This window comes from Bos grunniens, chromosome 6, assembly GCF_055505025.1.
Source record: "Bos grunniens cultivar Pamir isolate PY7600 chromosome 6, Bosgru_T2T1.0, whole genome shotgun sequence".
NCBI lineage: Eukaryota > Metazoa > Chordata > Mammalia > Artiodactyla > Bovidae > Bos > Bos grunniens.
The window spans coordinates 21,177,807-21,198,781 of NC_141170.1; the positions used below are offsets into that span (position 1 = coordinate 21,177,807).

General features: G+C 40.8%; 1 protein-coding gene across 4 annotated transcripts in view; it reads left to right on the forward strand.

Moving 5' to 3' along the window:
- The window catches only part of RASGEF1B (RasGEF domain family member 1B), a 660,269-nt gene that overhangs the window by 382,044 nt on the left and 257,250 nt on the right, over positions 1–20,975 (forward strand). Inside the window, exon 4 of one of the 4 annotated variants that reach the window (XM_086405160.1) lies at positions 4,570–4,647. The exons of the other annotated variants lie outside the window; for them this stretch is intronic. Within the exon in view, the coding sequence (XP_086261286.1) occupies positions 4,594–4,647 (54 nt within the window). The 5' untranslated portion in view covers positions 4,570–4,593. The remainder of the gene's footprint in view (positions 1–4,569; positions 4,648–20,975) is intronic. 4 annotated transcript variants of the gene reach the window in all.

Sequence of the window (20,975 nt, forward strand, 5' to 3'; positions counted from 1 at the left end):
CAACATCAGGAGTGAGTGGAATTGCAGCTTGCCCTGCATCTCCTATTGCTGACAATCCTTCAGCTCTGCCATCTCCTACCTCCCCTTCCTCCTCCAGTCAGTAACTCTTCTTGCCAGTTCACCCAATGCCAGACTCAATGCCAGCTGGTATACTGGACTACTGTGCTTTTCAAGGTCCCGTACTATAGAATTAAAAATGTTTTCTTTAACTTTTTGTGTGTATTTTTATGTTATTATCTGTGTGGAAAGTATTATAAACCTATTACAGTACAGTGCCATATAGTTAATTGTGTGAGTTAAGTACCTAGGCAAATTTTGTTGGACTTATAAACAAACTGGACTTAGGAATTGCTCTAAGAACAGAACTCATTCGTATGTAGGGAACTTACATATCTACCCAGTGTTTTAGAAAATGAACCTATGTGACATTGCTTGTAAGAAGAGGCCAAGGTAGGAACTTTGAACTTTTGCTGTATGGACAGTTGGGAGCTTTCAGAGTGTCTTTCCCCATATGTGTCTACTGAGCTTTTTTAAAATTATAGGAATAACATATTTCTTAATAAGTCCAACAGTACTGTGATATTTTAAAAATTAATAATCTCCAATCCCCTAATTCTCTAATAACTTGTATCACAGAATAGTACAGAGTCAAGAGTGTAGACTCTCAGTCAGACACCCACGTGTAAAGCCTGCCTACCACTTGCTAGCTATGTGACCTGCACAAGTAAATCTGTTTTGGCCTTGGCTTCCTTATTTGTGAAATGGGAGTGATAGCAATCTTCTACATACCTTAGGAGATTGTTGTATGAAACGAATAGCACATAATGCACTTAAAATAAAACCTGGTAAAAAGTAAAACCTATATTCATATTAGCTAATATGAGGTGTGACTTCACTCTTTTTCTTTGTTTTCTCTTAAATCGAATCATTGTATAGAACTTAGTAGCTCACTGAAAAAAAATTTATTGCAGTATAGCTGATTTTCAGTGTTGTTTTAGTTTCTGCTGTGCAGCAGAGTGAATGAGTTATACGTATACATATACCCATTCTTTTTAAGATTCTTTTCCCATATAGGTCATTACAGAGTACTGAGTAGAATTCCCAGTAATATATAGTAGGTCCTTATTAGCTATCCATTTTATACATGGTAGTGTCTTTTTTCACCACTTAATCTATCATAAGCATCATTCTAGATCCAGATTCAAACATATGTAGAGATTGTTATAAATTTTTAACAGCTGCATACTCCTATTTAATGTTTGTTTGTTTGAACATTACATTACATTCTTACATACGGATGTTTCTAAGTTTTTACTCTTACAAACAAGGCATTAATAAAGACTTTTGAACATCCATCCTTTTGTATTTTTGCTTTTGTTTCTGAAAGATTCTTAAAAGTGAGAATTCTGGATCGAAAGTCATGAGATTTTAAGATGGTAATAGATGTCCCAAAATATCATAGCAATTTGCACTCCTACCAGAAATATATGAGTGCTCATTTCCCCATGTGCTTACCAGCAGTGGATATTATCAATCTTTAATTTTTTTTCCAGTCCACCAGGCAAAAAATAGAATCTCATTGTCCTTTCAGAAGACATTTCTCTGACTGCTGTTGAGATTGGATACATTGAAAGTTCTGAGCTGGAGGGTTAAATAGTAAGATTCCTACTTTGGAAGCTCACTGGGGCTACGATATGGAGAACAGCTTTAGAAAGAGAGTGGGGAAGGCTGATCTGGAAGAGGGAGAATGGTCAGGACATTATTTCCCTTCTCCTACCTTTACCTGTTACCTTAGTAATAACCTTTACTCCCAGATGTAATCCTCTCACCCTTGATCTTTGTCCTGGGCTCCAGCATCACATTTCTTTTCCTGTGTTAGACATTACTCTGTGGGTGTCAGTTGTAGAGGCAGCTCAAACTCCAAATGTTCAGAGTAAGTTCCTATATTCTGTGCCCCCTTTCTACCAAACCAATCCTTTCTTTTCTTTTCTTTTCAAAAGTCTTGTCTGCACTGGATCTTCATTGTGGCTCATGGACTTTCTCTAGTTGCCCATATGGAGGATTCTCTAGTTTTGGCTCATGGGCTCAAGAATTAGGGTACTCGGGCTCTCTAGTTGAAGTGCATGGGCTTAGTGGCCTCCACTATGTGGGATCTTTTCCTTGACCAGGGATTAAACCCATATCCCCTGCACCGGAAGGCAGATTCCTAACCACTGCACCACCAGGGAAGTCCCTCTCCTATTTTCTTGACTTAGTTAATGGCCTCACTACCCCCTTAACTCACTCTAGCACTAAGTGTAGTTAGTCTTTCCTGAACTACAGAACTTGGAGTCATTTTGCAGTCCTTATCTTTCCCTCCCACAGCCAATCCATCCCTAAATCCTCTGATTTTCCTCTGGCTTGATCATTTCATCCTCCCTGCCTGCCATTCTCTCTGGAGCTGTCATTGGCTTACATTTCATCATCTTTTTCTCGATTATTGTGTAGCTCCATGGGTTCCCAGCCTGATCGTATTCCCTTGTCTTCTTCCATCATTCACCCCTAAATTGGGAAGGGAGACTTTTTCTAAGCTCAGCTGAGTGTTTCTTTTCCTGTGAAGCCCTCTGTTTTTCACACTCTGATTCCAGACAGAACTCATAACTCCTTTGTGTGCCTTCTGTGCTCCCCACGTTCTTAGGTTGCAAGACTTACCCCCATGACCAGCACTTGACTGCATGGTACTCTCTTTTTCCTTCACATGCATGTGACATCTTTGAGAACACGGGCCATGACCTCCTCATCCTTTTTATCCAGCATACTACTGGCAGAGGCAGCAGTTAACAGTTTGTTGAAACAAGGACAGCCCCCTGATTTAAACTTTTGCTGCTAAGAATGATATTATTCATAAAATATCTCACCTTTAAAATTCTTCAAAATTTTAAATTGTAAAACATCACTTACTTCTTGTAGAAAATGTGGGAAACATAATGAAAAGTAGAAACCAAAAGTGGTAGAAAGTCGTACATGTTCCTATTTATCATTTTATCTTGCCTTTCCACCTTTTAGTTTAAGGATTACTTAATCATCTATAGTGGGAGGTTCCCCTCCACCTCCATGTCTCCATTCCTAGAATCTTGAGAGTCTTAGACTAAACTGAAGAGGAGGGAGCCTGCCATAATGTCAATTAATACTTCAAAGGGAAGGGCAATCTTTTAATAATGAAAGTAAAAAATAATGCTAGCAGAGGTTATCCTTCACAGTGTTTTGACAAGACATAATATTTTTCACTGTGGTGCCGCAGGGTCTAGAGTTAAGTTCTTGTAGGAATGAAGCATTGGGTGAAATGAATAGATCACGGGTGCTCATCTTGACTCCCTACCATTCAATGTAGGCTTTATCTCTCATCATGTTTTTTTTTTTTTTTTTTCCCCTAGTAGTAGACTTTCTCTGGTGAGATTCTACTTATCTGCTTTTTTTCATTTTAAGTGACCAACTAAAGCAATGAGAAAACTTGTATTTGTTGTCTGCTTTATAATAGGGCTTGAGAAAAGACAAGGAAGTGAGACATATCTCATTCCACCAAATCTCTATATCATTAGACCCAGAAACAAACAAACAAAACAGTTGAATTTCCTTTGGGATTTCTGGTCAGTTATGACAGTAAATTTATTTTGTAACTGACATTTCTCCCTCTTTCATAATGAGAGATGTGATTGCAATTTCCACTTGTTTGATGTGCTATCTTAATTTATATACTGAATCCCATGATGTTGGACATATAAGTCTTGCTTTTTTATATTATAGTAATTATATTCCCTGATAGCTCAGTTGATAAAGAATCTGCCTGCCATGCAGGAGACCCGGGTTTGATTCCTGGGTCGGGAAGATCTGCTGGAAAAAGGATAGGCTACCCACTCCCATATTCTTGGGCTTGCCTTGTGGCTCAGCTGGTAAAGAATCTGCCTGTAATGCGGGAGACCTGGGTTTGATCCCTGGGTTGGGAAGATGCCCTGGAGAAGGGAAAGGCTACCCACTCTAGTATTCTGGCCTGGAGAATTCCATGAACTGTTCCATGGGGTTGCAAAGAGTTGCACACAACTGAGCGAATTTCACATGAAACATTTCTCAGGATTTCAGCTTTATATCCTTAAGTCTGTTCTAGAATTACTGACTCAAAGGATAAGAACAGTTTGAAGTTCTTGATACATATTGCTAATTATTTCTAAAAGAGTTTTTTCAAATTTATACTCTGTTCTGTATTATATGAAAGTGGTCATTTTGGTCACATCTTTTCTAAGAATGAGTGTTGACAACTAAAAAATTAATCTCTGCCTAATTTGTTAGGTGATCAGCAGCTCTAGAATTTTTGCAGTGTGTCTTCACCTCTTCAGGAAACCTCTAGATAGACCAAGAGTTCATCTATCTATAAAGGTTTTAACTGAGCTAAAAGTCTGTTTCAGATTACTTTAAATGTTTTGATAATCCTATAATTCTTGGCCACCCTGAACATTATTCCCATTTACAAGGTGCATAGGTGTGCTTCAAAAATGGGTAGTTATAAATAATGTGGGCTGTGTCATCTTTGTGTAGGAGGAATGACTCCGTGTAAGAAAGATGGCAGCTGGAGGCCCCAGGGAGAAAAGAAAGGAAAGAAGATGTTTGATTAGGGTAAGTTGGATAATCTGGGGGAAAATGAGCTCACTGAAATCTGCTAACCATAAATCATAGTTCTATGACCAAAGGACTGTTACAGAGCGTAACTAAGGGCTTGCTTTTCTTTTTTTCAGGTTAAAATAATATTGCACACATAATTCTCTAGGTAAAGGCAGGAGATGGGAAAGAAGGGAATGACACAGCAAAAACCTTGGGAGTCTGGACTACCTTCAAATTAGTATGTGCTGAACAGGCTTCCTTCAAGCCTGTTCAAGCAGTAAAGAATCTGCCTGCCAATGCAGGAGACTCAGCGGACACAGGTTCAGTTCCTGGGTCAGGAATATCCTGACTCTGGAGGAGGCAATGGCAACCCAGTCCAGTATTCTTGCCTGGGAAATCTCATGGACAGAGGAGCCTAGCAGGCTAAGGTCCATAGAATCACAAAGAGTTGGACATTACTGAGCACACATGCGTGCTGAACAGTCATTGTGACCCACTAAATGTCCTTGTCTTTCATGACATTTGGTGGCTTCCTTAGCTGTCTGTCTTTTGCATTGTATACAATGCAAAATGCAAATGTTGAATTTCCAATCACTATTTAGAAAATCATTTCAAAGCCCCCAGAGTAGGAATTTGCTATTTGTGGCAAATGCTTCTCAAATAATTTCTAGCACTTCACAGATATTTTCTCACCAATCACTGTGTGTTTTTGTTGCTGTTCTTGGGTAGGAGAGTTGGCCTGATGAGATGCGGTTCTGCTCCTCTACCTTATTCATTTTCAGTGCTGACTAAAGCAATTGACAAGTATGTATTGTTGTCTACTTTGTGCCAGGCCGTGAAAAGAACCATGAAGGCTGGCTTGGCAAATCTCATCCCATCAGATCCTTCTGTTTAGGAAAGAAGCTCAAGTTGATTAGTAACTAAATGAAGTTCTGCTTTCAAATAGATTACATTCAGGTTTTGTAGAGAAACTTGTTGCACCAATAATGGAATTCATTCAGTGTGTGATGGGTAGGTGCCAAATGTTGGGGTACAACACTACGAATGCAGACCAAGATTAATAAATTCTTATTTGAACTTCACCAAAACCCTGTCTAGTATTATAGTCCTCGTCTTCACCTAAAGATACTGAAACTCAGGACTTCCCTGGTGGTCCAGTGGTTAAGACATCACCTTCCAATGCAGGGGCTGTGAGTTCGATCCCTGGTCAGGAAGCTAGGATCCCACATGCCTCAGGGTCAAAGAACCAAAACATAAAAACAGAAGCAGTGTTATAACAAATTTGATAAAAAAAACTTTAAAATGGTCCATATTTTTTTTAAAAAGACAAAATTGAGACTCATAAATTTTAAATAAGTATCTTGTCAAGCAGAACCACATGAGTAAGGGCATAAGTGGCAATCTACTGCAGTATTCTTGCCTGGAAAATGCTATGAACAGTGGAGACTGGTGGGCTACAGCTCAATGGGGTCACAAAAAGTCAGACACAACAGAGTGACTGAGCGCACAAACATCATTCATGACTCAGTGAGGAAGTTTGCTTGCTTGAATTAAAGTGATTTGGAGAGGATACGATTTCGGAGGTAGAGTAGAACCTTTGGAACTAAATTAGATGTCTTTGATTTTTTTGTTTTGAAAAGTTTTAAGCAGGAATATGAGTATTAAAAATGATGCCTGTTATAGGTATATTGGTTGAATTGGAATGAGGAGAGATAGATTTATAAAGGTTGGCTAAATAATGTTGTGATAGCCAATGTTTGGGACGTCCCTGGTGGCTCAGGGGTAAAGAATTGCCTACCGATGCAGGAGACTCGGATTCAATCCCTGGGTTGGGAAGATCCCCTGGAGAAGGAAATGGCAATGCATTCCAGTATTCTTGCCTGGGAAATCCCTTGGACAGAGGAGCCTGGTGGGCCACAGTCCATGGGGTCGCAAAAGAGCTGGACATGACTGAGCAACTAAACAACACCACTAGCCAATGTATGATATGCTGGACTTAAATGTGAATGGAAGAATGGAGAGGAGAAGACCCCAATAAAGGAAATATCAAAAGAAAAATGTGGAAGTCTTAGTAATGAAATGGACATGATCACTGATAAAGCAAGGAAGAATAAAAGATGATTTGGTTTTGAAGCTGGCAGCAAGAAGATTGGCAATTCAGTTGACACAGAATTGGCTCCTTGAATTCACAGGCAACCAGGCAATTCTCTGAAAGCATTTCTGGTGCTGGAGGAACACAGAGGCCAAGGCTGGTTACAAAGTAGGAGTTTGTCTGGCTTGTGTATAGTCACTAAGTTGATTTGATGAGTTCAGTTCAGTTCAGTCATTCAGTTGTGTCCGACTCTTTGTGACCCCATGAACTGCAGCAGGCCAGGCCTCCCTGTCCATCACCAACTCCTGGACTTTACCCAAACTCATGTCCATTGAGTTGGTGATGCCATCCAACCATCTCATCCTCTGTTGTCTCCTTCTCGTCCTGCCCTCAATCTTTTTCAGCATCAGGGTCTTTCCCAATGAGTCAGCTCTTCACATCAGGTGGCCAAAGTATCAGAGTTTTAGCTTCAACATCAGTCCTTCTAATGAACACCCAGGACTGATCTCCTTTAGGATGGATTGGTTGGATCTCCTTGCAGTCCAAGGGACTCTCAAGAGTCTTCTCCAAACCACAGTTCAAAAGCATCAACTCTTCAGTGCTCAGCTTTCTTTATAGTCCAACTCTCATGATGAGAAAAGCTATCAAATAAAAGAGAGGAGGAACTATTATTATCATTGTGAATTTTATTAAAATAGTATTTCCACTATTGATGGGTGGGGTTCTCTGTTATAAGAACAATAATACTAAACTACTTTATCCAGATTTCTGCCTTGCTTGGAGATGACATTTCTTCAAGCCGCAACATGGGACAGATAGAGACTATAATTTTTTAATAACAAGGCTTTCATTTGTGAAGATTCGTAAAGTTTTCAGTCTCCTTGAAGAAAAGTATATATGACAGCTTGTATCTCTCTGGCTTCGGCTGACTAGCTCAGCTTCTGAATGCACCATTACAACCACATGACTGCTATTTTAGTAATGTGGGCATTTGAACAAGTCACTAATAACAGAGGCCTTTGAATATAAGGATGTCCTGAGAAGATTTCAGTATAATTAGTAGCTCATAGAATAATTATATTCTTGTATTCTGGAGTTTTCCTCATTTCAATAATGGTTAATATTTTATAAGGGGAATATTATGTAACCATGTTTAGAATGGTTGGGACTTCCCTGTAGCTCAAATGATAAAGAATCTCCCTGTACTGCAGATCTGCATGGCAGATCAAGACCTAGGTTCGATCCCTGGGTCAGCAAGATCCCCTAGAGAAGGAAATGGCAGCCCACTTCAGTACTCTTGCTTGGAGAATTCCATGAACAGAGGAGCCTGGCAGACTACAGTCCATGGGGTCACAAAGAGTCAGACACAACTGAGCAACAAACACACACACATATTTAGAATAATTCTGTTCTCATGTTAGAGTTTTTCTCATTTCAATAATGAGAAATTATAAGGGTAATAGTCTATAACCATATTTCACAGCTTTGGGTGAATAATGGTGAGGGGGCTACATTAGGTGTCTTTCATGGACATAGAAGATTGAAATTACTGATTATATTTATTTACTTATTTTTGGCTGTGCAGCATCTTCGTTGCTGCGCGTGGGCTTTCTTTAGTTGTGGTGAGTGGGGGCTACTTTCTAGTTTCAGTGCATGGCCTTCTCATTTTGGTGGTTTCTCTTGTTGCCTGTCACAGGATTTAGGGTACTTGGGCTTCAGTATTTTTGGAATGTGGGCTCTGGAGTTGTGGCTCCAACCTCTGGAGCAACAACTCAATAGTTCTGGCTTAGGTGCTCCATGGCATGTGGGATCTTCCTGGATCAGGGACTGAACTTGTGTCTCCTGCATTGGCAGGTGGATGTTTTTTACTTTTTGAGCCACCAGGGAAGCCCCAGATTGGGATTTTTAAATGGCTTTTTAATTTATCTGAGTCTCTTGAGAGAGGCAACAAAGCAAAATGGTAATATGAGTTTTTAAGTCCTTTTGTTCCAAATCTTTGTTGAGTGCCTGAAACCTTGAGCTAATATAGATAGTTCCTGATTTAATGATGGTTTGACTTAGGACTTTTTGACTTTGCAGAGTGAAAATGATACGTGTTCAGTAGCTACTGTACCTGAAACTTTTTGGCTCTTTTCCCAGACTGAGCATAAGCAGGAGGATCTATTGTCATGATGCTGGACATCATCAGGGAGCCGCAGCTCCCAGTCAGGCATGTGGTCTCAAGGGTAAATGACCAATACACTTTTATAAAGTAGGATTTTTGTTAGAGGATTTTGCCCCAGTATAGGCTAACGTTAAGTATTCTGAGCACATTTAAGGTTGGCTTGGCGAAGCTATGACGTTTGGTAGCTTTGTTGTTGTTGCTGTTCGCTCGCTCAGTTGTGTCTGACTCTTTGCTGCTCCATGGACTGCAGCAGGCCAGGCTTCCCTTTCCTTCACTATCTCCTGGAGCTTGCTCAAACTCATGTCCATTGAGTTGGAGATGCCATGCAACCATCTCATCCTGTGTCACCCCCTTCTCCTGTCTTCAATCTTTCCTAGAATTAGGATCTTTTCCGATAAGTCAGCTCTTCGCATCGGGTGGCCAAAATATTGGAGTTTCAGCTTCAGCATCAGTCCTTCCAATGAATATTAAGGGTTGACTTCCTTTAGGATTGATTGGTTTCATCTCCTTGCTGTCCAAGGGACTCTTTTGGTAGTTTAGGTGTTTTAAATACAGTTACAACTTAGTGAAATTTTTAACTTAGGGTGGAGTGTTGTGACCCCATCGTAAGTGGGGGAAGATCTATAGCTGTAATCAGTGGCTTTCAGATGCAGACTCTTTTTGATCTGAAATGAAAAAGAAAAAAAATATGGAATGTGACTAGTGACCTTCCAGTGTCCGGGGCCAAAGAGAAACTGAAATCTCTTTCTTTTTCTTTGTCCACATGCTCCTCCTCGTCCATCCAATCAGCTGGCTCCTGCATTCTCCTAACTTTATTAGATAGTCTATATGGACTTCCTACTTTGGAAATTATTATATATTGTATTCTAAAAATATATTTCAGATTTTTCACAGCAAGTTGACAAGCATTACTTGGAAAGCTACTGTATGCCCTGTGCTAGTTCCTGTGTAAGACATCTCCTCTGTGTTGACCGAGTCTGGCTCTTTGTCTCAACGGAGACCCTGATAGAATGCTACGTAACACTCCCAGGAGGGTGCCATTTGGTTTGGGATTTGGGCAATGCTGGTGCAAGCGCTCCTTAGTGAATTAGTATCATATGTTACTGAGACTGCTCAATACCAGATTCTTTTCAGTGACTATGAGCCTTCCCAGATATATATATTTATATATAGATATCTGTGTATAGAGTCGAACATGGTATTATATATGTATGATATTATATATATTTATATATAAATATATAATGGTATTTTATAAATGATATTTATTTGTTTATTTATATGCTTCCCATGTGGCTCAGTGGTAAAGAATGATGATGATGATGATGATGCTGCTGCTAAGTCACTTCAGTTGTGTCTGACTTGTTGCTACCCTATGGATATAGTCTTCCAGACTCCTCTGTTCATGGGGTTCTCCAGGCAAGAATACTGGAGTGGGTTGCCATGCCCTTTTCCAGGGGATCTTCCCAACCCAGGGATTGAACCCGTGTCTCTTTGTCTCCTGCATTAGCAATCCACCTGGCAATGCTGGAAGAGACAGGAGATACAGGCTCAATCCCTGTGTCAGGAAGATCCCCTGGAGTAGAAAATGGCACCTCACTCCAGCATTCTTGCCTGGAAAAGCCCATGTTGCCTGGAAAATTCCATGGACAGAGAAGCCTGACTGGCTACAGTCTGTGGGGTCGCAAAGAGTTGGTCATGACTGAATGACTGAGCATACACATTATATTATATAGCCAGACATGCTGAGCAACTGAACTGAACTGAACTGATATATAAAATATCATATATATTTCATGATATAAATATATCTACCAGAGGCTACTATTAAAAAATAGAGACAGGATGTAGTGAAGCAGTAAAAAGAGACCATGAACAGAGGATTTCTATTCTTGAATTTCCCTAACCCACTGGGAGGCTTTGTCGCAGTTGTCTAACTTTGGGCAAATCCTTTGTATTTTCTGTACCTTGGTCTCCCCATCTGTAAAATGAATGGTTGGGCTAGGGAGTGCTTGTCATTTCTGCCCTTTGCCCCAGCTCTGGCAGAAAGAAAAAAGAATGATAGTACTAAGTTATGTCCGACTCTTGAGATCCCATGAACTGTAGCCTGCCAGGTTCCTATGTCCACGGGATTCTCCAGGCAAGAGTATTGGAGTGGATTGTCATTCCCTTCTCCAGGGAAACTTCCTGACCCAGGAACTGAACGCAGGTCTCCTGCTTTGCAGGCAGATGCTTTACCGACTGGGTTACACAGGAAGCTCTGGCATTCTGTTATCAAATCTTCTATAACTTTCATTAGGAAAAAGTGGTACCTTCTATACTCTCAGAATGCAGTAAACTGATGTATAGTGTCTTAAAGTGATAGTAGTAGTAAACGATACTTTGCTCACCATTCAAAAACCCACCCTTTTCCTTTATTGGAAAATAAATCTACTTGAATGGATTATTTGCATGAAGTTACTCTCATGTCCCTTTTAACTTGGGTGTTTTGTGGATATAAAATAAGTCTAACTTTTTTCAGAAGAGATAAAGGCTCAGTGTTTGATCAGACCATTTTACTGCTATCCAGGGGGCAGTATATTTTCATTTCATAGAAAATGATTTTTTTCAGTAGACTAATATGGGCCTATCATATTTCCATGGTGGACCTGGGGAACAAGATTGGTATGTAGAGGTGAAAAAATACAGAGAAAAGAGAACTAGGTAGAACAAAATGGGCCCTATTAAGTCTGTGTTTCCTTTAGAGAGGAAAGAAGGCACAGTTGCTCCTGTGAATCTAAAATAAAGAAATAAAGATTTGTTGTTTAATTATTCAGTTACATGCTCCCTGTTAGTCATGAAAGTGAAAGGGAACTGAAGAGTCTATTTAAATTAAACTGTCACAGGGCGTTTTTCTGGGCTTTAGCTGCTTCTCTGACTTGTCCTGGGATGTTCACTTTCTGGTTTGGCATCAACTTTATGATGATGGTCATGTTGCCCTTGACAGCTGGTGAACTTAAGAGGTGGGAAGGTGGTGGGGTGCCAGGCAGGAGGAGGACTTAGGACACCTGCACTCATCTTCCTGTTCAATCAGGGGAACACATGCCCTCTAAGAAGGCAAATCCCTGCCTGGCCCTGTGATCTAATGTACCCTGTAATTTCTAGGGCAAAATCATCATTTCTTTGGTTACTTTTGAGACTTGTTCTTTTGAACCAAAGTTGGACTCTTCCACAAGATTTCCTACCCAGAGTTTAAAGCTCCCTCTGATCTTTCCCCAATTTACTGCAAGCTTTTATTCCCTTGCCAGGGCTCTATGGCCATCAGTTACAGGACCGGGCTGCGATTTTGCCAGCAGCTAAATCTGTTCCCTTGATAATGACCAAAGGCAGTGGCTTCCAACAGAGGCTGCTCTGGCCTTCGGCTTGTTGTGTGGTCAGACGACTAACTGCTGCCTCTGACGTTTGTCAGATGCTTAGGAATGAAGATATTTTAGTCTGAGATTCTGTTTTCTACCCCTCCTGTGAATTTGAAGTTTGCACATATATGGTTCTAAAGGGAAACAAGTAGGTTGCCTGAGGTCACAGTTCTTCTCTGGGTCTCATCTTCCTCATCTGATAAAGAAGAGAGAGTTGTCTTTTCCAGTTTGGATTCCTTTTATTATTATCACTTATATATGGGATCTAGAAAAGTGGTGCAGATGAACTTACTTGCAAAGCAGAAATAGAGACACGAATGTAGAGAACAAATGCATAGATACCAGTCCCTGTACAAGGGAAAGGTGGTATGAATTGGGAGGTTGGGATTGACACATATACCCTATTATGCATAAATAGATAACTGATGAGAACCAACTGTACAGCACAGGGCAGTCTACTCAGTGTTCTGTGGTGACCTAAATGGGAAGGAAATCCAAAAAGGAAGGGATGCATATCCTTCCCATTTAGGTCACCCCAGAGCACTGAGGTCACCCCAGAGCATTGAGGAGGGTTCCCTGTGCTATGCTGCTGCTGCTGCAGCTTAGTTGCTCAGTCATGTCCGACTCTGTGTGACCCTATAGACTGTGGCCCGCCAGGCTCCTCTGTCCACAGGGATTCTCCAGGCAAGAATACTGGAGTGAATTCATGGCCTCCTCCAGGGGATCTTCCTGACCCAGGGATCAAACCCAGGTCTCCCGCATTGCAGGCAGATTTTTTACCATCTGAGCCACCAGGGAAGCCCAAGAATACTGGAGTGGGTAGCCTATTTCCTCTCCAGGGGATCTTCCTGACCCAGGAATTGAACTGAGGTCTCCTGCATTGCAGGCAGATTCTTCACCAGCTGAGCTACCAGGGAAGCCCTCCCTGTGCTATATATATATATATATATATATATATATATATATATATATATATATCAGAAACTAACCCAACATTGTAAATCAACTATATGCCAATACTTTTTTTGAAAAGGAGAGGGTGGTCTGAGGTCTTTGCAGATCTAACACACCAAGATATCACAATATCCACATATTTATATCTCTGTTTTCCTACCAAGTTTCTGCTCAAACCCCATCCACTCCGTGAGGCTTCTTTGTCCCCCGTCTCCATCAAAATAAATGTCTTTCTTTGCAATATCATCTCATCATGTTCTATTATAACTGTCATCATAGCTCTCTTTGTGTTTCAAGCCATTAATCTGTGTCTGTCTCCCTGACCAGACTGTTAACTTCTAAATATCAAGACAGCTCATGTGTTATTTATCTTTCCATTTCTCCCAGTGCTCTCTGCATTGCAGGCAGGCACTGGAGATATGTCTGAATTGAACAGAACTTTTCACTTGCAGGAAACAGTCTGTGAGCAGGTCCATAGAAATACAACAGGTTAACTCTGGGAGATGGGGAAGGACAGCGAAGCCTGGTGTGCTGCAGGCCATGGGGTCACAAAGAGTCAGACACAATTGAGCGACTGAACAACAACAAAAATCTCAATTCCTGTTAACCTCTATAGAAGCTTAGCCATTGAGGAGACTGGTAGCTCCGTGCTCCCAGACCAAAGTTAATTAAAAGGACAGTTGGCTCTGAGACTTCTAGTTCCCTAATGCATTTTTAAAGTTCTGTGGCAAATAAGCTTATTTCAATTCCTGCCAGATTAATGACCCCACAGAGAAGCTGCCTGTACAGACAGTCCAGAGGTAGCCAGCTTTGAAATCCATTGAAAACAGAGACTGGTCAGAGTTCTTTTTCACTTTTGTGGCAGAAAATTCAAAATGGTATCATTTCAGCATATTCTTCAAGGATTTATTGAGCCCATGGTATGTTCAGAGTATAGCAGAATGTGCAAGGATGAAGAGCACCTAGCCTCTGCTCTTAGAGGTTAGCAGCTTTATGGAAGTTTATAAAAAATTGCTTACATGAGTCTAATATGAGTCTGAACTTAATAACTGCAACTAGCACTTGAGAAAATGCCAGTTATGGGGTTCAGAGGAGAGAAAGCTTACATGTAACTGAACTAATTCAAAAAAGCTTTTATTTGTATTTTTCATTAAGTTGATTCTTTAACTGCTTTTATTTTATATCATTATAAAGGCTACTTTCCATATACAGTTATGAAAAAATATTGGCTTCATTCCCTGTGTTGTTCCATACATCGTTATAGGGCTTCCCAGGTGGTTCAGTGGGTTAAGAATCCACCTGCAGTGCAGGAGACGCAGGAGATGTGAGTTCAAACCCTGGGTTGGGAAAATACCCTGGAGGAGCACAAGCACCCCACTCCAGTATTCTTGCCTGGAGAATCCCATGGACAGAGGAGCCCGGCAGGCTGCAGCCCATACGGTGGCAAAGAGCTGGACACAACTGAAGCGACTGAACACACACACGAACAGACTGTCTTAAAGTCAGTGGTTTGTGCCTCTCACTCCCCTCGCCCTATATTATGCCTCCTTCTCCCTCCCCACTGGTAATACTAATTTGTTCTCTGTATCTGTGAGTCTGCTTCTTTTTTGTTATATTCACTAGGTTGCAGTATTTTTTTGGATTCCACATATGAGTGATATCATACAGCATTTGCCTTTCTCTGTCTAATTTCACTAAGCATAATATTGTCCAGGTCCATCCATGTTGATGCAAATGGCAGAATTTCGTTCTCTTTAATGGCTAAATAATATTCCATTGTTTACATATGCCACATCTTCTTTCTCCATTTGTCTGTTTATGGACACTTAGGTTGCTTCCATATCTTGGCTGTTGTAAATAATGCTGCTATAAGCATTGTGATTCATGTATCTTTTGGAATCAGTGTCTTGTTTCAGAAAGCTTTTAGAACACAGAATTTGAGCATGGCATTGAAGGATACATGCAATTTTAGTAGATAGGGGAACTGTATGAGCAAGATGAGGAAGTGAGAAAACCTGAAGATATAATACTCCAGCTTTTTCAGAATGCAGATTATGTACATCAGAGTACTGTGAGATAGAGCAGGGGAGGTGGGGGGTTCATGCTGCGGAGGAGATTGAATTCCAAGAGGATGGCTTGTCCTGGAATTGGTAGGTTAGGGCGTGAGAAAAAATTCTGATAGGAGAGTGAATATTTTAAATCAGAGATCAGCAAACTTCTGGCAGTGGTCCAAATCTGACCTGCTGTTATATTTTCTCAGAACACAGCCATGCCTGTTTATGTATTGTTTACAGCTGCCTTTGGCTTACATGGGAGAGTTCAGTGGTTGTGACAGAGACGCTGTATGTCACATACATGTACAGAGATGCTGTAAGCCACAAAGCCTTAGCTATTTACTATCTGGCCTTTAATAGAAAAGACCCCTCATATAAACATCATTCATTCATTCAGCCATCCATTTATTTACTCGTTTATTGATTGATTCAACAAACAACATTTAGTGAGTGCTCAGGATATACCCTGGTATTGTTTCCTCCATTGTTTAAGTTGGGTCCTTATTCAAACTGCCCTTTAGAATTGTTCAGTGAGATTTAAATTCTTGTGTAGTTCTTGTGTTATCCATCATCAGACATGCCGTTTCTTCACATGTCAAGAAAATGTTCCTGTTACAAACAGTCATAGCTAATCTTATCAGGGCTGAAGTTCAAGCAATATTTATATCAATGACTGAGGTGCAAAGTGAAAATGTAAGATTATAAATTAAGTAATGCAGCCAAGAAGGTTAACTACAATGTAAATGAAAGACAATGAGGCTGATTGTACTATGTAAGTAAGAATTAGTTTGGCCACTTTCTTAATAGCTGGTTGTCTTAACTTCTCTCCTAAGGAAAGATGGCAGCAGAAGGGAATACGGTCCCATATACCAACCTCACACCACTTCTATGACTGTTGTTACCACCACTGGGTCTGCCATTTCTAAATACTATTATTTCTTATGGCATTCTGCTATGGCACATGAAAGTAATCCTGTGTTATTTTGCTAGATCTGCTATAACAAATATCAGAGACCAGGTAGGTTAAATTGTTGTTATTCAGTCCCTAAGCTGTATTGGACTCTTTGTGACCCCGTGGACTGTAGCCCTCCAGGCTCCTGTCTGTGGAATTCTCCAAGCAAGAATACTGGAGGGGGTTGCCATGTCCTTCTCCAGGGGATCTCCCTGACCCAGGAATTGAACCCAGGTCTCCCACAGTGCAGGCAGATTCTTTATCATCTGAGCCACCAGGGAAGCCATGAAGTGATGGAGGATCATAGCATCCTCCATAGCATAGATGCTATGATCTTAGTTTTTTGAATGTTGAGTTTTAAGCCAAATTTTCACTCTCTTCTCACCTTCATCAAAAGGATCTTTAGTTCCTCTTAGCTTTTTGCCACTAGAGTAGTATCATTTGCATAACTGAGGTTATTGATATTTTTCCCCGGCAACCTTGATTCCAGCTTGAGCTTTATCCAGCCCTGCCTTTCACATGATATACTTTGCATATGAGTTAAATAAGCAGGGTGATGATACACAGCCTTGATGTACTCCTTTCCCAATTTTGAACCCGCCCCTTGTTCCAGTTCTAATTGTTGCTTCTTGATCTGCATACAGGTTTCTCTGGTGACAGGTAAGGTGGTCTGATATTCCCATATCTTTAAGAATGTTCCACAGTTCGTTGTAATCCACAAAGTCAAAAGGCTTTCATATAGTTAATGAAGCAGAAGTAGATGTTTTTCTGGAATTCCCTTGCTTTTTCTATAATCCACCAGATGCTGGAAATTTGATCTCTGGTTCCTCTCCCTTTTCTAAATCTATCTTGTACATCTGGAAGTTCTTGGTTCATGTACTGCTGAAGCATAGCTTGAAGGATTTTGAGCCTGACCTTGCTAGCGTGTGAAATGAGTACAATTGTATGGCAGTTTGGACTTTCTTTGGCATTGCCTTTCTTCGGGATTGGAATGAAAACTGATCTTTTCTAGTCCTGTGACCACTGCTAAGCCTTCCAAATTTGCTGTCATACTGCGTGTGGCACTTTAATGGCATCATTGTTTAGGATTTTAAATAGCTCAGCTGGAATTCCATCACCTCCACTAGCTTTGTTCCTAGTAATGCTTCATAAGGCCCACCTAACTTCACACTCCAGGATGTCTGGCTCTAGGTGAGTGATCACATCATCGTGATTATCTGGGTAGTGATGATCTTTTTTGTACAGTTCTTCTGTGTATTCTTGCCACCTCTTCTTGATCTCTTCTGCTTCTGTTAGGTCCTTGCCATTTCTGTTGTTTATTGTGCCCATTTTGCATGAAATGTTCCCTCGGTAGCTCCAATTTTCTTGAAGTCATCTCTAGTCTTTCCTTTCTTTTGTTTTCCTCTATTCCTTTGCATTGTTCACTTAGGAGGCTTTCTTATCTCTCCTTGCTATTCTTTGGAACTCTGAATTCAGTTGGGTATATCTTTCCTTCTTTGCCTGTAGCTTATCTTCTTTTCTCAATTCTTTGTAAGGCTTCCTCAGAGAATCACTTTGCCTTCTTGCATTTCTTTTTCTTGGGGATGGTTTTTATCACTGCCTTCTGTACAGTGGTACAAACATCTGTCCATAGATCTTCAGGCACTCTGTCTACCATATATAATCTCTTGAATCTATTTGTCACTTAGAAGGGGATGACAGAGGATGAGATGGTTGGACGGCATCACCGACTCAATGGACATGAGTTGGAGCAAGCTCTGGGAGTTGGTGATGGACAGGGAGGCCTGGCATACTGCAGTCCATGGGGTCAGAAAGAGTCAGATATGACTGAGTGACTGGACTGACTGACTGTATAATCCTAAGTGTTTAGGACATACCTGAATGATCTAGTGGTTTTCCCTACTTTCTTCAAATTAAACCTGAATTTTGCAATCAGGAGCTCATGATCTGAGCCACAGTCAACTCCCAGTCTTGTTTTTGTTGACTGTGTAGAGCTTCTCCATCTTCAGCTGCAAAGAATATAATCAATGTGATTTCAGTATTGACGATCTGGTGATGCCCATGTGTAGAGTTGTCTCCTGTGCTGTTGGAAAAGGGTGTTTGCTATGACCAGTGCATTCTCAGTGCAGACTCAGGTTCGATGAGTATACTTTTTGCTAACAAGATAAGGAAATTGCTTCCCATGAGAAAGGTGGCAGAATTGAACATCTTCTCCCAAATTGAGCTTGTTCCTGCCCTGGGTTTGCAGTCAACAATCTGGGGTTTTTTGAAAGTGGAGAACAGCCATCAGCACAGAACAAGGTTCCCCTGCAGATGCCTGGGGCATGCAGACAGTGGGCCTGAGTCATGTGTGCAATCCATTTATGTTTCTTTGGCCTTGTTTGTGTCTTAAGAAAATTGGCAGATTTAGGGGAAAATCCAGAATTCCAGCTTCTAAAAAAACTGAATATGCTGTATTCCAGTTGCGTATGCTACTGGTGTGAATTAGGGAGATGTTGCTGCTGCTGGTCGCTGTTATTTCCCAGCACTGTGGTTGCAATTCATCAACCCACATGTACTGCTCCTTTGAATAGAAAGCTAGGCACGAGCACCTGCATTTCAAGAAAAGAGCTTTCCTGAGTGAAAGGTGAGGACACAAACCTTCGGTATAACGCACTGGCGTGTTTACTCATTTTGGTCACCTGCCTGCCCCTGTTGTGACTTGAAGAGGTGACCCTCCTGTGGAAATTGGGGATGTAGTGCTGAGAGTCTCCCAAGGGATAAAAGGAAACAGGTTATCACAGCCCAGGCCCAGGCTGAGTGAGACTGAGGGGTGGGGGAGAAATTGTAAGAGGACTACACGCCTCCCTCTGTCAACCTCCCATGAGTTCTGGGGTCTTTACCCTGGTAAAGTGCTGAGTCTAATAGAGAGACTTGGTGATGCTATGGAAACAAATGGCCCTTAAATCTCAGTGTTCTAAGGCAGTGGTTTTAATTTCTTCCTCGCACCACACGTGTCCAATGTGTGTGAACTGCAGGTTCTGCATTGTGCCAACATCACTCCAGCATCTCAGCTGACAAAGCAGACACCACCAGGAACAGTGCCAACTGTTAGAAGGAAAGAGAACTGTGGCTGGTTGCTCACTGGTTCTTCAAACTCTTCCTTGGAAATAACACGTGCTCTTTCTGTTCACATTTCATTGGCCAACTGTCACATGGCCATGCCAAACTACTACAAAGATCATGCTTCATACCATCCTACCATGCCCAGAAGTCAGAGTTGGGACCGTTTGGCAGATAGCACTAAGAGCTAAGACATTAACCTCTAGAGTAGTGGTTCCCAACCTTTTTGCGCATCAGGCACCTATTTTGTGGAAGACAATTTTTCTACAGACCAGGGTGGAGGGAGATGACTGTTTCTATTATTATTATTATATCAATTCCATCTCAGATCATCAGACATTAGATCCTGGAGATTTGGGAATCCTGCTCTGGAGAATCTCTCTTAATTTATTGGTACTACAGAAGGAGCTGGAATCAGCCCAGCTTACATTGAACTTTAGAAAGAAATGACTGGTAAAAATTCACATGACTGGTCATGTTGACAGCCATGGAATCAGAGACCATGTACTTGGACATGAACTTTGAGGAAGTGGGCTGTTTGTCTAGTTGCCCTTTGGCCAACTGAGCCTAGGAAGCTTAGAAAGGATTTCTGACCCAAAGCACTAAAAACCATTCCCATTTTAACAGCACAGCAGAAGCTTTTGTTTTCTTCCAGGAAGAAAAAAGCCAAACCAAACCATGATTTTGGCCTTTCATTTCTCTTTTTCTCATCTCACCCTCAAAGTGACTTTCAGCATATGTGCTTTTTGGACATGGAACGATTTGAATGTGTTGACAATTTAGTGTATTCTTTTACAATTCCATAAAACCTACACAGGCATTCCCTAAGTATATCTGTAGAGTGGTAGTGAATAGCTTGCTAAACATTTAAAATTGTATCATCGGATAACCAAGTATGATTTCAGAAAGCTCTCAGGACTTCTAATCACCAAGTCAGTGCACTTGACCGGTTTATATTTTCCTAAGGGAAGGCGTCAGTATTGTTCCCTGAAAGATGTTGATGGGGCAGAGGTTTTCAAGCAGACATCTTAATCTTTCAGGGGAATTTTAGCTGCTGAAAAGTCACATCTACTACCATCAAGATATATACTTAAAAAAAAATTTTTTTAAAGTAGCCCCATATGATTTGTCTTAGCAGAGAGAAAAAGATTAATTATTGACTGCTGCTGCTGTTAAGTCGCTTCAGTCGTGTCCGACTGTGTGTGACCCCATAGACGACAGCCCACTAGGCTCCTCTATCCCTGGGATTCTCCAAGCAAGAATACTGGAGTGGGTTGCCATTTCCTTCTCCATAATTATTGACTGTTCATACAGAAATAGAAGTATTTTGCCCAAGAATGTGACCAGTAGCTGGGAGTTGTGCAGTCTCACCAGATATCTATGTGCCTTAATCAAGGAGGGGTATGAGGAATATTCTATAATATTAGTTAAATAGAAGACATAGAAGACACAGATAAATGAAGTTCCACATGTTGGGGGAAATAAATGCTAGCAAACTCTATGCAATTTGAAGTTCTTTTATTTTCATCAAATAATCAAAAATTTTTTTGTCTCTTTATGTTTGACTTAGCCTGTTAACAAGGAGAAATGAAAAATACAGAATTACTTTTTCCAGAGATCTTTTTTTTTC